The sequence below is a fragment of the Labrus bergylta genome, chromosome 2 (genome assembly GCF_963930695.1).
Source record: "Labrus bergylta chromosome 2, fLabBer1.1, whole genome shotgun sequence".
Classification (NCBI taxonomy): domain Eukaryota; kingdom Metazoa; phylum Chordata; class Actinopteri; order Labriformes; family Labridae; genus Labrus; species Labrus bergylta.
Window position 1 is genome coordinate 6,000,037 of NC_089196.1, and position 15,437 is coordinate 6,015,473.

Consider the following 15,437-nt stretch of genomic DNA (forward strand, 5'->3'; position numbering starts at 1 on the left):
AACCTTCAAACCTGACCCCTGCTCTTGTTGTTGTTGTTGTTGTGGTTGATGTGTGCAGGATCCTGGCCACTGTGGGGGCAGATTTTGATCTACGAACGCTGCGGGCCGTGAGGGTACTACGACCACTCAAACTGGTCTCTGGCATTCCAAGTAAGTCAACTTCTCATTTTATCACATCTATTCTGACTACTTACACTCAGACGCCTGCAGAAAGCAGATTTATTGGTTTTACAAATAAAGTTGGAAGGGTAGAATATAGAATGATAGTAATAGGAGCTGTTGGTCTACTAGAGGCGGCTGTGGATCAGTGTCTGTCTGCTCTCAACCGGAGGGTCAGGGGCTCGATCCCCAGCTCCCCAAGTTGCGCCCGCTGCTGCATCAGTGAATGTGTATAAAGGGATTGGTTAATACTGATGGACTCTTTAAATAACAGCCTTTGACATCAGTGTGTGAATGGCCTATTGTGTAAAAGCGCTTTGAGTATTTAGAAGACTAGAAAAGCACTATTCAAGCACAAGTATATGTACCATTTACTTCTGCTTCAATCATTTGGTTAGTGCGTCTTAATGTGGGACTTTGTGTTTTTAATGGTCACAGGATTTTTGATTAATGGAGTCTGGTAGTTTTAAAGATAGTGAGGCAACAGCTTTTTCAAAAGAGGCAAAACAGAAACACTTTAACTCATCTGTGTTTTCTCTTTGTCTTCACCAGGTCTTCAAGTAGTGTTGAAGTCCATTATGAAAGCCATGGTACCTCTGCTGCAGATCGGCCTGCTGCTCTTCTTCGCCATCCTCATGTTTGCCATCATCGGCCTGGACTTCTACATGGGCAAGTTCCACCGCACCTGCTTCAGGATCGACACGGGTGAGTAAGAGGATGACAAGGGGGAAACAGGCTCTGGGGTGTTCAGCTCGCCGTAATATGATTAAAACCTTAATCAATCCTATTTCATGGGTCAGGACACAAGGGCAGCGTTAAGAGTGACCGAAACACAGAGCAGCATTATCGAACTAAAGTGTATCAGTGTGCAGAATGACCTTTCTCCACATTGTTTCAGATACAGTATATCCCACCATGAATGCTGTTAGAAGTCAAACTGCATTTTATTCTAATAATTTAAATGCAGAGAAGCTGAATTTATTCAAACTTTGCTGCCAGACAGATCCACACCGACACTCCCCTCTACACAGAACACTACAGGGACTCTGTGTGTGGAAGCTGGGATGCAGTGAATGTTTTATTTAGCAGTAAAACCGTATCCTCCATCCTGCCTACTATTGTGTTTCATTGTGCAGCTGTAGTTTGTAGGAAATGATAAAGCTCTAATGCGGTATAGGAGGTGAGTTACTGTATGTTTAAAACCGAAATTTGATTTAACTGAAATGAAATCCAGTGGTAGACATGCAAACAGAAAATCACATAACTGACTTACACATATAGATATCAGATACAAATCCCTAAAGATAAAAACATGAGTCTGTCCACATACTCAGAATATCTCTGTGATGCAGTATGTCAATCACCTGCTGAACAACAAAAGATAAAACATCTTACAATGGGTATGTCTACAAAGACATTACTGGTAAGCTGTTTAGTAAATACACCTTATGGAGTGCAGTTTGTTTCTTAAAGACCCCTCAATTCATGACAACAAGTGAGCAGTGGAGCTGGGCAGCGCATGTCTGCAGTGTGTCCGCACTCTTAAACACATCTGGGATTGGTGTTTAAAGGTGAACTGAAACCCGGAAAGTAATCTGCAAAAGATCAAACACTGAGATGGAAAAGGTAAAACCACATTGTAATAAATAACACAGGAAAATGAACAGGAGATACAGGTAGAAGGGCAGAAACTTGGTGGAAAAGATGTGTTTGTGTAAACACAGATAAACAGGAGAAAGATGCATAAAGTGCAAAAATAAGTGAGAAATGTTCTGCAGTTTAATTTAACTCAAAATGCTTTATAATCACTGTACATAATAAACTTTGTTTTGAAGTTTACAATTTATTCTAGATAACAGCAAACAAACTAAACTCTTAAACGTAAATAGACCCCTTATCTGTTAGTGATGACAAAAACTTGTAACAGTTGTTTGTCATCAGCTTTTAGTGTAAATGGTTTTTGGTAAAAGTTCAATCAGCGATCAGGAAAGAGAAAAATAAATGACATACTAGAATCCATCTCAAAAGATCACCCTGCAGATATGTTTAAATGAGGGAAGTTCAACCGCAGTAATCATAAACAATGAAGTATCTCAAACTGAATATATGAATACAGGAAGCCCAAAACTGGTAAAATGACAGAAAATTATTAGAGCTATATTTTAAAGACCAATGAGTAAAAATGCACAGAAATATAAGTACAGGAATCATAGAAAATACAGAAATTCAACAGCATGATGTCCCAGCTTCACATAGGAAATGATCTCAACCGATACACATTGACTATACTGAAATCTGTCAAAACCTCAGTGAACAGTGTGTACACGTAATAAAGAGGGATCAAACTACACAGGAAGAAAAACACCTCAGAGCAGAACATATTCATGAAGGAGACTTACTGTATATATCATATCATGAAGAACTGTAAAGACACAAAAACAGAGGCGCTGATGGAAATATGTGAAAACCTCCAGAAATATCCGACATAAAGCCTTAAAAAATGGAATCGAGAGCTGAAAAATGTGCTGTAGTTTAAACCCTCTCCAGAGAGCCGAGTAAATATGAGCTTCCTGTCAAGACAAAATCAGATGAACAATATAAAAATTGTACTATTATGAAGAAGTGTTTCCACTTTATCAACTCGCTGAAATCGTTATCAGAGATAACTGAATGATTGAAAAAAATGAGTGTACTGAATAAATACCTATGGGAACTTCATATATTGTTGTCTCTGGTAATAATTCATTATAAAAATAACACAAAAACAATTCTACATTCAACCTTTTAGTTTGTAAAATGTGAATCCAATATGTTTCTCTCTGTGATATAAATGTGTCCATGATCACAGTCACTGGTTTGTGTCATCATTAAAGGGCCAGTCTGAACTGAACTCTTATTGTAAGTCATTCTGAATAAAACAGGAAATTATGTTAAATACATTCATATCATGTAATCCTGTGTATCATGTGTCATACATAAGATAGCATGTTATTTCAGCATCTTAGAACAAGAGGAACTTTAACAGAACACATCCCCAACCCTCTCTAAAAAATAGGAGTTTGTGAATGTGTGTGACTGTGTGAGTCTGTGTGTGTTTGTGGCTGTAGGTGAGCAGGCAGCTGATTTCCCCTGTGGTCTGGAGGCCCCGGCCAGGACCTGCGCTAACGGCACCGTCTGTAAGGAGTACTGGATCGGACCCAGCTTTGGCATCACCAACTTTGACAACATCCTGTTCGCTGTTCTCACAGTGTTCCAGTGCATCACCATGGAAGGATGGGTGGACATCCTCTATAACGTGAGTCCACTTACACCAAACTAAACATGGTATCCTCATGTTTCTAACGAACCAGCTGGGTGGAGTTTACTGTTGTGGAATTTTAGAGGTTGTTCTTTAACACCATTTTTGGGGTTTTAAAGCTATCTACCAGTGTTTAAAGCAGGGGTCGATCATAGGGACCCCCTATCCTGTGGCTTTCAATAATAACTCTTTATTTATTATTGATGTCTCAAAGTGTTTTTGCATTATCTAAGTATAAACCATGTGCAGCCCTAAATTAAATTATCAGTATTATTCTTTTTAATATGTCGGTGGAAGTCATGGCGGTTATATCCATTTAGTTTACTGAGAAGCAGCATTAGCTTTCAGTCTAAATGCTGCAAAAACACAAAAAGGACTATTAAAATGCGAAAGAGCTGAAGTGTTGAAGTATGATTAAAGGGTAAATCGGGTCCTTTGAGTGTGGTTGAGTCTAAAAATCAGTGTTTTTTAAGCGTCACAAAGTTGGCTCTCATTTGCTGCTATCTCAGCACGCTAACTTTCTTTGCAAAGTTAACCTAGTCAGGACCCGGTTTTGCTCAGAATTAGTACCGTCCTTTCATTCATTTTTACCTGACGATGTTCTCTGAGGGCAGTCTAGATCCTCAGCTAATATAAGATGTAAAGAAACTACATTCACATACTGTTATTGATGAGTTTTATCTGACCCGTGTCTCCCTTCTCTTTATTCTACCAGTTTGCTTCAGGTACAATTAAGACTTTAGATTTTAGCAGATCATCCATCTAGTAAAAGAAAGATGAGGGCACAGCATCTATCCACACAGGATGACATTTTATATGATTGAAATGCAGGTTTTTATATGTTATGTCAATCTAGATGTATTCAGTATCTTTGTTTCCTTTAGAGAAAATAATTAAGTTTTATTAAGTGATCACTGTAATAAAATTGTTCTTAATAAATCTCCAACTTAAATGATCAGTTTAAAGGTCACATGTTATGCTAGATTCACTTTACCGTGTTTTTCTAACACTAATATGTGTCTCTAGTCTGTCTACAAACCCCCCCAATTATGAAAAAAGTCCATCCTCTCTGTCTTTTACCTGCTCCACTTTTCAGAAAATGTGTGCTCAAGAGATTTTCCCTTCATGACATCACAAAGGGCAGCAACCCCTCCCCCAGGTGGTTGACACTCCCACAGCTAGGTGTTTCTTCTGCCCTATAAGTCTGCCTTTACAACTTAAACAATAGGGAATGGTGTACGAAAGCCCAACCACCCAAGCATCTTCCAGAGAGGGGGCGTGGTCAGACATAGCTCATTTACATTTAAAGCTACAGACACAGAAACAGCCTGTTCTGAACAGGGCTGAAATAGAGGGGTTTATAGACATGATCAAATACAGGATCAGAGTGGATTTAGAACAAGAAACTTCACAGATATGTTTTGGGGAGCTCTGAGACTTATTTAAACTGGTTGTAAAGGAGTATAATATGTGACCTTTAATGGATGAGATATCCTAAGGAGACACATTTTCATCAGACACGCAGACACAAAAGCGTAGATTTCATTTTCCAGTTTCTTGAGCAGCATCTTACAGCCAAAAAGAGACATTTTAATAAATAATTGTCATATATTTATTTTACCTGCCCAGATCGAGAAGTTCAAACAGTCTGTGACAGCACGCAGCGTGGTCTGTGCACGTTTCCTGAGACACAGCACCGCTCTTCCTCACTGCTCCTTCCCCTCCCTCCCTTCCTCTCGGGGATGATTAGAGGAGAGCATAAGAGCCTGCGGAGGATGACTCACACAGCCACAACTCCCATTAGAACCACAACACAGCAATCTGACTGCTAGCATGAAACAAATCACAGCGCTCTGCCATTGGCATAAACTCAGGCTTGTGTTGTCCCAGGGAAACGATTATGCAATAGGTTAAATAATTAAACAGATGTAGTGGGAAGAAGAATGTGTGTTTATCAGTGACTTTCTGCCCGTCGTGCTGAAACAGGAACAGAGTTCGAGAGGAGCGATCGATGGTAGTTTGGTTGCTGAGAGCAAGAAAAGGCGTGGTAGATGGAGGATTCTGCTTTGATGTTTCTTTATGTCAAATAATTGATTCACAGCTGAAACAAAACTTTTGGACTGATGCAAAACAGAACTACAAATTAACTCTTTTTATCTTAAGATAAGCTTTTTTATGTTTACATTTTTATTTGACACTGTTTAAAATGTGTTTAATTTCACTGATGGAGGGACTGCGACCAGTATTCAAATTAACACAAGTAATGGAGATTCAGTGTGCACTGTTTCTGCTTCTCTGTTTGTTATTTTAATTCATATGAACAGGGGCGTGTCCAGAATTTTTTGAATGGGGTGGCCAAACTGTGCCACTTACTTATGAAGGGGTAGCTGCACAAAATACCAATTGTTTACCCTTTCTAACTTCACCAATAACATCTACTTTATAACACAAAATAATTGGTTTCAACGCCTTTGACAGGGCTAATAGCCATGACACAGAGTTTAGGATTTTTGGGGTGGCACCTGGGATGGCCAATCAGATTTGGTCTCTGTGCAGGCACACAGTCAGCGGGCATGGGTGTTGTCACCTGAGAAACAACTTAACTTCTTAACTTCTCTTGAAGCGACAAATTCATTATTGCTTATCAATGATGAACAATGACAAAGAAATGATTGTGATTGAGCTTTCTTAAATATTAAATGCAATAAAACAGAAACAGATTAGAAGAATGAAAACCCACTGAGTGAAATGATGATCACAGTGATTGAGTGAAATACGAGCAGAAGTCTTTAGAACTCTTAATACTTAATCGGCTGTGACTCAGTTGGTAGAGTCAGTCGCCTCTCAAACGGAAGGTTTGGGGTTCGATCCCCAGCCCCTGCAGCCACATATCCAATGTGTCCTTGGGCAAGATGGACATGTGGCCAAGTTGCTCCCACTGCTTTGTCAGCGGTGTATAAATGTGTATGAATGGGATTAGTTAATACTGATGGACATTTTACATAGGAACCTCTGCCATCAGTGTTTGGATGGGTGTGAATGAGTAGGTGTGACATGTGGTGTAAAGGTTCTGACACACCAAGGAGACCGTCAGCCTGTTGGTGAGCAGTCGTCGCCCTAGTTTTTGTGGCTCTGTCGCTACCTGTCTGCACCAGTTGGCCTTTTTTTTTTCCGATTCCATATGTTGAATCGCTGTGAGCCATCGCCGGCGCAGTTGGGGGTAGGAATCTCTCTAATTTGGCTGTTCAGCTAAGCGAAACAGGAGAGCCAGTGCACGAGAAGAAATACAGAAGCGCCTCCTCTATACTTGTTCCATTAATAAAAGACCAAGGGCTGCCAGTACCATTTTCAACTTTTTATCAGACATTATTCTCCATTAGAAGTACCTATATTACAAGTGTTGAGCGACAGCGATGATAAAATTGTCTTATCGTATCACAACAACGGTTCATTTATGCGCCTTCTTCCTCGTCCTCCTCCGGTTTCCCCTGTTTGGGATGATGATTACAGACTATCGCCCCCTGCTGGCATGGAGAGTTATTGCCTCTCACTAATGTGCAGAACGTACGTGGTGGTTGGCCGTTGGCTTTAGTCTTTGCGGTGAGTTCTAGTGCGACTTTTTGGCCAAGACAAAAGGCGTTGTACGCCGATGCCACAGTCCACTAGTTCTTTGCCGTCTGCTTGGTGTGTCAGCGATTTGAGTAGTCAGAAGACTAGAAAAGCGCTATACAAGCTCAAGTCCAATTACCATTACTTAATTAATCATTTGCTGTATCTACTTCTGCTTGTTGTCCTAGTTACACTTTTCCTCATTGAGTTGATGTTCCTGCTCTTTATGTTGATTCTGGTTCACTCTCTAATCCTTCCTATTAACATCTTCCCCTCCAACTTCTCTAAGATTTAAGACCTTTGCTCCGTCAGCCTCGGCTATTGTCATCATTCGCATGATGAATAATCCCCATTAGGCAGAGTTGTTAATCCAGAATTACTCCATACGTTGCAGTAGGGTTGGGGGTTTAAAACCACTCCTTCATCCATCACTTGACAGCTCCTCTTCTCGTCTGCTGGATCACAAATAGACGGGTAATACGCTCTGACCTCAGGCACAGGTTGCTGCTCTGGTTGAATATGATTGGTGGATACTCGGATTGATTTGTCGAGGGAGGATTGACGGCTGTCTCATTTCCTGCCGCTGTGGGACCCAGCTGTGTCCTCTTCATCAGAGCGGCCATCCATCATGGCTAGACGGGCTCCTCGTCTGTCTCTGCCAACGCTGTGACTCTGTGATGGGGATGGAGGGCAAAACTCAGGCTGTCAATTCCTCATTAGGAGACCCTGAGACCTCTCTGCCATAAACTGTTGTTTCTGACAGCCATGTTGTTTTATTACAGCTCTGTGTATGGAAAACGTTTACAAAATCACCCACACATTGGAGAAGAACCAGAGACCTTTGAATCAGACAGAGTGATGCAGGGCAGATTTGATGAAGATATTTTGATATAATGCTGCACTGTTACTGTTGTGTCCCATTAAAGGAGAAATATCAAAACTGAATATCTGTCAAGCAAAGTTATGAAGGGGCCAGAATAAATGGTAAATAGGAAAGTGGCTCAGCTCTGGCTCAGTTGGTAGAGTTGTCACCTCTCAACCGGAAGGTCAAGGGTTCGATCCCCAACTGGGCAACATGTCCGATGTGTCCTTGGCCAAGACACTTAACCCCCTATTGCTCCCGCTGCTTCGTGGCAGTGTTTGAATGGGATAAATTGCTTCTGATGGATGATACTACATAGCGATCACTACCATCAGTGTGTGAAAGCTTTTGAATGGGTGGGTGTGACATGCGGTGTAAAAGCGCTTTGAGTAGTCGGAAGACTAGAAAAGCGCTATATAAGCTTAAGTCCATTTACCATTCCAGTGTGTGCCAGGATACTGCTTCGAGTGTAGCGGTAAATAATTATTCTTTCCAGGTGTTTTCTCTCTTTATACTTTGGCTTTTAGAGATGTATCAACAATACACTGAAAATCGTTACAAATATGGACAATTCCAATCGATTTGACAAAAATATATATTGCAATACCTTTTCTTGACCAACAGATGTCGCTGTCTGCTTTTGTCTCATTGTTAGATGTTCGTAGATAAAGAAGAGAGATGAACAGCCAAGGTGAAAATGTGAAGATTTAGAGATTTAGAATGCATCATGTTTCAAGGTGGGATTGTTGACGCGAAGAGAGCAGGTAACTCATGAGACAAAAACAGTGTAAAAATACTGCAAGGGACTGATGAATGCCACAAACAGCTTTTCAAAAACCTAAGTGAAAACTTATATTTGGCAAGGCAAGGCAAGTTTATTTATATTTCAACAACAAGGCAATTCAAAGTACTTCACAAAACATCAAAAGCATCATGACAGAGGAAAAAAGAAACATTAAAATAGAACATTTAAAAATCACTAAAATAATTAAATCTGAAGATATGCTCAAATAAAAATACTTGCTGCTCTCTGATGGTGTCCCTGTTTCCCGTAGAAGAGGGCACTGTTTGCTTCACCTTCAGATTTTCTTGGTGTTTGTCAGGAACAGTAAGGGTCGGTTACACCAACCCTCCCCCTGTGACTCAGTATCTACTCACCCGGACACAGCAGGCAGACTCTACGATGCTATCAGCGAGGAGCTCTGGGGAGCAGGATGTTTACAAGGCAGCTACAGGACAGCAACAACAAGATACACAGCAGACCACTCACTGCTGCTTTCCATCCGGTCTTGCTGCTTCACCCTGCTCTACAACCTACTTATGTAACACCCTAAGGGATGACAGGTGATGGACTCAAATGCATGACCTGACACAGGGCAGGTTTAAGTAAAAGCAGACAGAGAGTTCATGTTCAGACCAAGGTTAGCTGCCCTGTAAATCAGTTCCACAAGCAAACAATTCCACAGGAGAGGCTAGGGCGAGGTGACTTGAAAGAACCATTCAACCAAGTGTTAACGAGAGGGACAAAAGACTGTGGGTATGTCCTGATTCGATGGCTGCAGCCTCCGAAGTGCACATTTGAAGGTTGATTGCATCACAGTGGCGCATCAAAGACTGTCCCAATTAGATTAATTAATATCAGAATATTAACAGCTTGGAAACAAGAGAAAACTAAATGAAGCATGAATAGAAAAAAACAGAAGAACAAGAAGACAATATCACATATCGACAGAGATAAAAAAAAAAATGAATGAAATCATTCTTAAGACCAAGGAGGTTAAAATTTAGAAATATGTTGTCAGATCTTCAGACTGTCACAGCGTCTAAAAGCAGGGTCATTCTGGTTCATTACCTGTAAACACCTTTAGGAGGTCATATTCATCACCATGGTTTTCATGTTGTTCTGAATGCGATGAGAATAGATGCGCTCTTTTTAGTCCATCTTCTTTGGGTTGTAGTTTTTGAGAACTACAAATGCAGTTATCAACTTTGTTCTCTTTTCCTATCCTCTTATTCATACCTCTGTTTGACCCTGTCACATTTTTTCATTGAGGTCAAAGAAAAGTGGATACAAAACAACTAAGGGGGTAACTTCTGCGATTTTCAAATGGATTAAATTATTTTACAAATAGCAGTGTTTCCCCTATTTGCATCTAGCAGCGGTGGTGCACTTGGACTCCTCTCGTAATTTGCCATTACCAACGAGCCGGGTTATGACAGTAGGGTGGTTGTTGGTTGATTATTTTGTCAAATAAATATTAAGAATTATTTTAATTACAAGAATTTTCAAAAAATAAATGCAACTCAAAAATGTGTTCCACTTCACCACAGGTGCTACAACTCCAACCTAGGGGAAACACTGAATAGTGTATTTCAAATGTCAGTTAATGTCACAGTTCTTAAACCTGGGCCACACCACCTGGCCAGTCATTGTCTGCCAAACAAATGGAGAGTTTTACCAGTTGTACCAGTTGTGCTCTTCTTAGAATCCTCATCTGGGAGTGATGGATGGCTCTGTTAGATGTGCACATTTCTTTAGCAGAGTTGTTTGGCTGCATCCTGTTGTTAAGATACAGAGATCTCCTAGATTAGGAGAAGGCTATAGCATGTTGGGAGAGAGGACAGTCCAGCTGGTCTATGTGGGACACTCTCAGACCAGCATTATCAATGAATACCTCATTCCTGTTGTTGTCCAGCATTTGAAAATGTGTGATGTGATGGCTTTGTTCTAACCCTACTGCATGTGATTGGATGGCTGCATAAAAGATGGGAAAGTTACTAGAGCAGCTTTTTAACCAAAGTTAACAATTTTCGATTTTAAACAACCAGAACATAATTAAAGTGGTGTAGATTAACTTCCAGTTTAAATCTGTTTTGTTCTGTCTCAGTCCTTCAGGCAGTTTGGGTGTGGTACATGTATACTTCTGTTAAACTGATAGCTGTCCTCAAGCTAACACTTTTAGGGGGAGAACAGGGCTACTAATGGCTTTTCTATTGGCTGATAGCTGCCTCCATTCTGTTAGCTAAGATCTAAAACTGCACACCAGATAATGCACTGATGCATCCCAACCCTCTGCAGCCTCTTCCAGCTCACAGCTACATTATGATAGATGGATCCACCTTTTTAATTTAGCAGCTCCATGTAGCAATTCACTGGAAGCATTTTTATCCTATAGTCCAACCCCTTCTCTTACCTCTGCATTGCTGTCTTAGTCATGAAGAACACAGTTGACTGCTGTCTACTTATTAACTACCTGTAAAAATAAAGTCCAGACTAATACCAATTAGATAACTTTAACTTGTTTTAATTTCTACTGTTATCGCCATTGATTATGAATAATGGATACCTGAAATAAAACCAGAGACTTTAATGTGTGAGATACTTTATGCTGTTTATATTTATGTTTATTGAAGAAGTAAGTCTGGATAGATAGAAAAAAAAGATTCTGACCTATAGTTATGTTAAAAGTAATTTATATTAAGTGTTTTTTAATTTTCAATGATTGATTTTGGGGCTTTTTATGCGTTTGTTAGAGAGAAAAGACATTTAATATAGTTGGAAAATCAGAAAATCAGTTCTACAGTGTTTTCAATGGTGGCCGCCACTTTCCTGGGCTCATTTTGCCCTCCATGGTGGTCACTTGACTGAAAGGAATGTGAATATCTGAAATTGTCTACACTTATATTTAGGCATTCATTCATAAATGTCTCATTGATTTAATCTTATATGCAAAGATAGGGGGGTTTCTAGCAAGGACTTAATCAACCCCCACGTAAAATGTTGACTCCCAATTTCCAAACATAATCATAATTTAACTTTAAGTACTGAGGTTCCAGTGATGTCAGTAATGATGACCTTTGGCCTTCTGCCTTTTCAGCAATTTGATTTGTGTGTTTGTTGATTCATTTGATTGAACATCTGACGACATATGTGGGATGAGAAACTGAAAAGCTCTAGCATTTCCTTGGCAAGGGGTTACCACAAGTGAGGAATATGTTCTGCCAAATGTAATAAAACAGCTGTTTGACAGCTAACAATGGATGTTAGAGATGTTAAAGATAACCAGAGGAGGCAGTGAATGCTGTTGTTTTCAGCCGATCACAGACTGCTAAGAATCATCGTTGCTGCATCGTTGGTTTTTGTGGTGACTTTGATTTGGATTACTGTTAGTGAGAGACTGGTGAGCAGGTGGGCAGGGAAGGTCAGGTCAGGTCATGATGGGCTGATTAGAACAGAGACAGGTTTGGTGGAGAGTTGAAGGCTGTCATGCTAGCTCAGGTGTTTTAGAGTTGATGGTTTTATCCCCAACTTCTCTTGTTCATGTGTCAAAGATTTCAGAGACTGCTCCCCTATGAGTGAGCCAGAAAGAAAAGCCAGTCTTGCATTTCAAATAAGCGTCCGTCAAATAAATGTAGTAATAATGGAGCTTTACTGTGGAGAGGAATCCACTTTAGACAGATCTCTAAAGCTATTCCAGGTAATCTCCCCATATTGAAATTCTTTATAGAAGCTGAGCCTCAAATTTTATCGACTCACTTGGAAGAACACACAAGAACGGCCTTCTGACCGTTTGTTTGACTTCCTGAAGCATCAATAGGATGTCCCTTTAATAAATCAATTTTGTCAAACACACAACAAAGTACAAACTTTGGAAATACCAAAACTTGCCTTGGTGATATTATTTCACATTTTAAGGCTGTTTTCTCTCTCTAAGTTTAGACATTATCTTTGCACTATGAAAGGAATCTAAGAAATACCGGTCTCCATATATTAAACTGTTAAAGTCTTTTGCTGTCTGCACTGTGTTTTTTACAATGAAGTCTTAAAATTCAGATTGTTGCAGCTGTGTCAGGCTGAGCTCCACTGCCCTGATTGCACTCGTGATAGACGAGGTTAAATGTTTAAAAATAGCTCTTCAGGGAGCAGAGATGGATGATGAGGCGGTGCAGGGCTCAGACTCTGTGTGTCTGCCTCCTTATGGGAATTTATATCCGCTCTGCAAATGCAACTTTTAAGTTCTTGATAATACAGATACGATACATACTGAGGTGTAATTTGTGACATTAAAGTGTTTGTGACTGTCAACCAAGAACCAATCTAACAGTTTGAACAGAACGGGGAGTAATAAGCAAGATGGCTGGCTCATTAGTGATTATCATTATCAGCCCATTGTAACACTGTGTCTGTCCATGTCTGGGGGAATGTTTTGGTCTTACTTCAAATAAAAAGTCCAATTAGAAATTTAGAAATATCAAATTATTGATCATTATTTTACCACACTAAGAGTTCAATAGAAGTACCCCATTCAAAATCCTCCATTGACATTTCATAAAATCCTTATATCAAGAGATTAAATCCTGAAACCAAGACAACCAGCTATCTTATACTCGTGACTATAGTACATTTGATTCGGCGCCAAAACGGAATTGAAAAACGTAGGAAAATGCAAAGGTAAAAGACTATAACTTTTGTCCGGAGTCAAGGAACTACCCATCCCACAATCCATTGAGAATGATATCGCTTCTTCTTAAATATAACTTTTGTATTTGTTATAGTGTTTATACTGTTAATACAAGTTTTGTACTATGTTATAGTTTGCGTTGTGTTTGTGAAAACAGCGGCAAGGGGCGGGAAACAATACCATGGTAACAGAGAGCTCCACCAATCAGACACGTCGCTGTTATGTTTATTATTCACACACAGGTACCTCGTGGTAAGTCTAGCTCTTATGGTAATGACATTTTACTTCTGGCACCACACTGTTGAGCCCTATTCTACTGTAAATGATGAGTCCTTTATTTAAATTTGAAGCATAAAACAATCTGCAGAATGCTGTAAATGAAGTTTCTAATGCTCCAAATAAAGACCTCTGACCTTCTGGGCAGGTTGCCACTGGCAAGCTTTCTCTTTCAATCTTGCCAAATCTCTCTCATTTGTGTCAGTTTGAATTAGGAAGTTTCGGTTCTCCGTTTTGGGGGTATCATTTTTCACATTATTTTTAGTGATGTTGTGAAGTTTGGATAATAGATCTGCACTTGAATTGAAGTTTATTGAATTTGACATTATATATAGAACTAAACCCTGCATATCTCACATCATTGACCAGTGTCAGTAGATTTATGAACTTTCACAAATGCTTCCTTAAAAGGATAAAGGCTGACAAACCTTTTTTTTGTCTCACATGGCTTTCAGTAATATTTTTTATCCTCATAAACATCTCAAGATATGTACTCGATCTTTTCAGTTTTTTCAGAATCAGAAATATTTCATTAATCCCCATGGAGAATATGCTCTTACACACAATCAAGCAGAAGAAATATAGTAATATATATAAATATGAATGAAATGAAGAACGTAAATAAGATACCAAGAAATAAGTACAATAAATAGTTTTAAAGAAATAAAGCTGTGTACTAAGCGCATGTTAATGAAGAATAAGATATGTATAAAGTGTAGATTATTCAAGAAATGAGCTATGTACTGTACAAAGTGCAGAGAGTTAAAGACAATAAGCAACATACACAAAGCAAAGTATAAACAGTGGGATACTCGAAGAGTTTTGCACAGTGTGTTTCAGTATTGCATGTTGCATTAAAGACAGATTATTGAACAGTTAAGATTCAGAATTTTGTACCATTTTGATGAATAATTGAGGCGTTTACAGTTTTAAATTTTCACTATTATAGTTTGATTATTTTTTTTCCAAATGGCTCTTAACTTAGTCTTGTATTAAAATCAAATGGTTCTAAACATGTCTCAAACCTGTGCTATGGGGACCCCATCCTCAGTGTGTCTACAATTACTGATGAAGACATGCTGTTCAACCCCCTTGGTATCCATGGAGACAAGTGATGTTACATGTCTTACGTCTCTTTTTGCATTTATTTCTGTCATTGCCTTGAGCCCTGATACGGACTTCATATAGTGGCCGTGAACACATCAGAATTTAAAATGAAGGTGATAACTCTTCAGCAAAGACTAACGTCACCCTCAGCACGAGGATGAACAATCCTCTGGGGAACTTGTAATAGATATCCATATCATGAATGATGAAGAAGAATGGAAGTTGCTGACAGCAGAGCAATAACCAGCTGTGGCAACCTAATCCAGGCTCTGCAGCTGCAGACACCATAATCTCGTTATCGCGCATCCTGGAAGTTTGGGTCAATATGACCCCCAGCATGAGAAGATCAATCTTAACAAGTCACATCAACTCCAATAGATTCTCCAGCCATTTGCAGCTCCGTTTATCTGCCACTCTCAGTGTTGTATTTTTCTCACTGGTTTATAACCTGAGTGGATGATTCCTTTCTGAACTCTTCCAGGTAACATACATAAAATAATAACCTGTTTTATATGGGCTACCGATATCGTTGTTGGGGAGAAAAAATCTGATACCAAATTATCGGCCACTATCTTTCTCAGATCTATGTTCAATCTGTAGCGATAATTATAGAAATATCCATTTATTGCTTTGATCCCTCAAATGCAGTTATGTGGAAAAGACA

General features: G+C 39.5%; 1 protein-coding gene across 1 annotated transcript in view; it reads left to right on the forward strand.

Annotated features, from left to right (window-relative positions):
- cacna1ba (calcium channel, voltage-dependent, N type, alpha 1B subunit, a) overlaps window positions 1-15,437 on the forward strand; it is a 180,362-nt gene that overhangs the window by 49,518 nt on the left and 115,407 nt on the right. Inside the window, exons 4-6 of the mRNA XM_065963302.1 lie at window positions 59-150; window positions 712-864; window positions 3,267-3,454. Coding sequence (XP_065819374.1) covers window positions 59-150; window positions 712-864; window positions 3,267-3,454 — 433 coding nt within the window. The remainder of the gene's footprint in view (window positions 1-58; window positions 151-711; window positions 865-3,266; window positions 3,455-15,437) is intronic.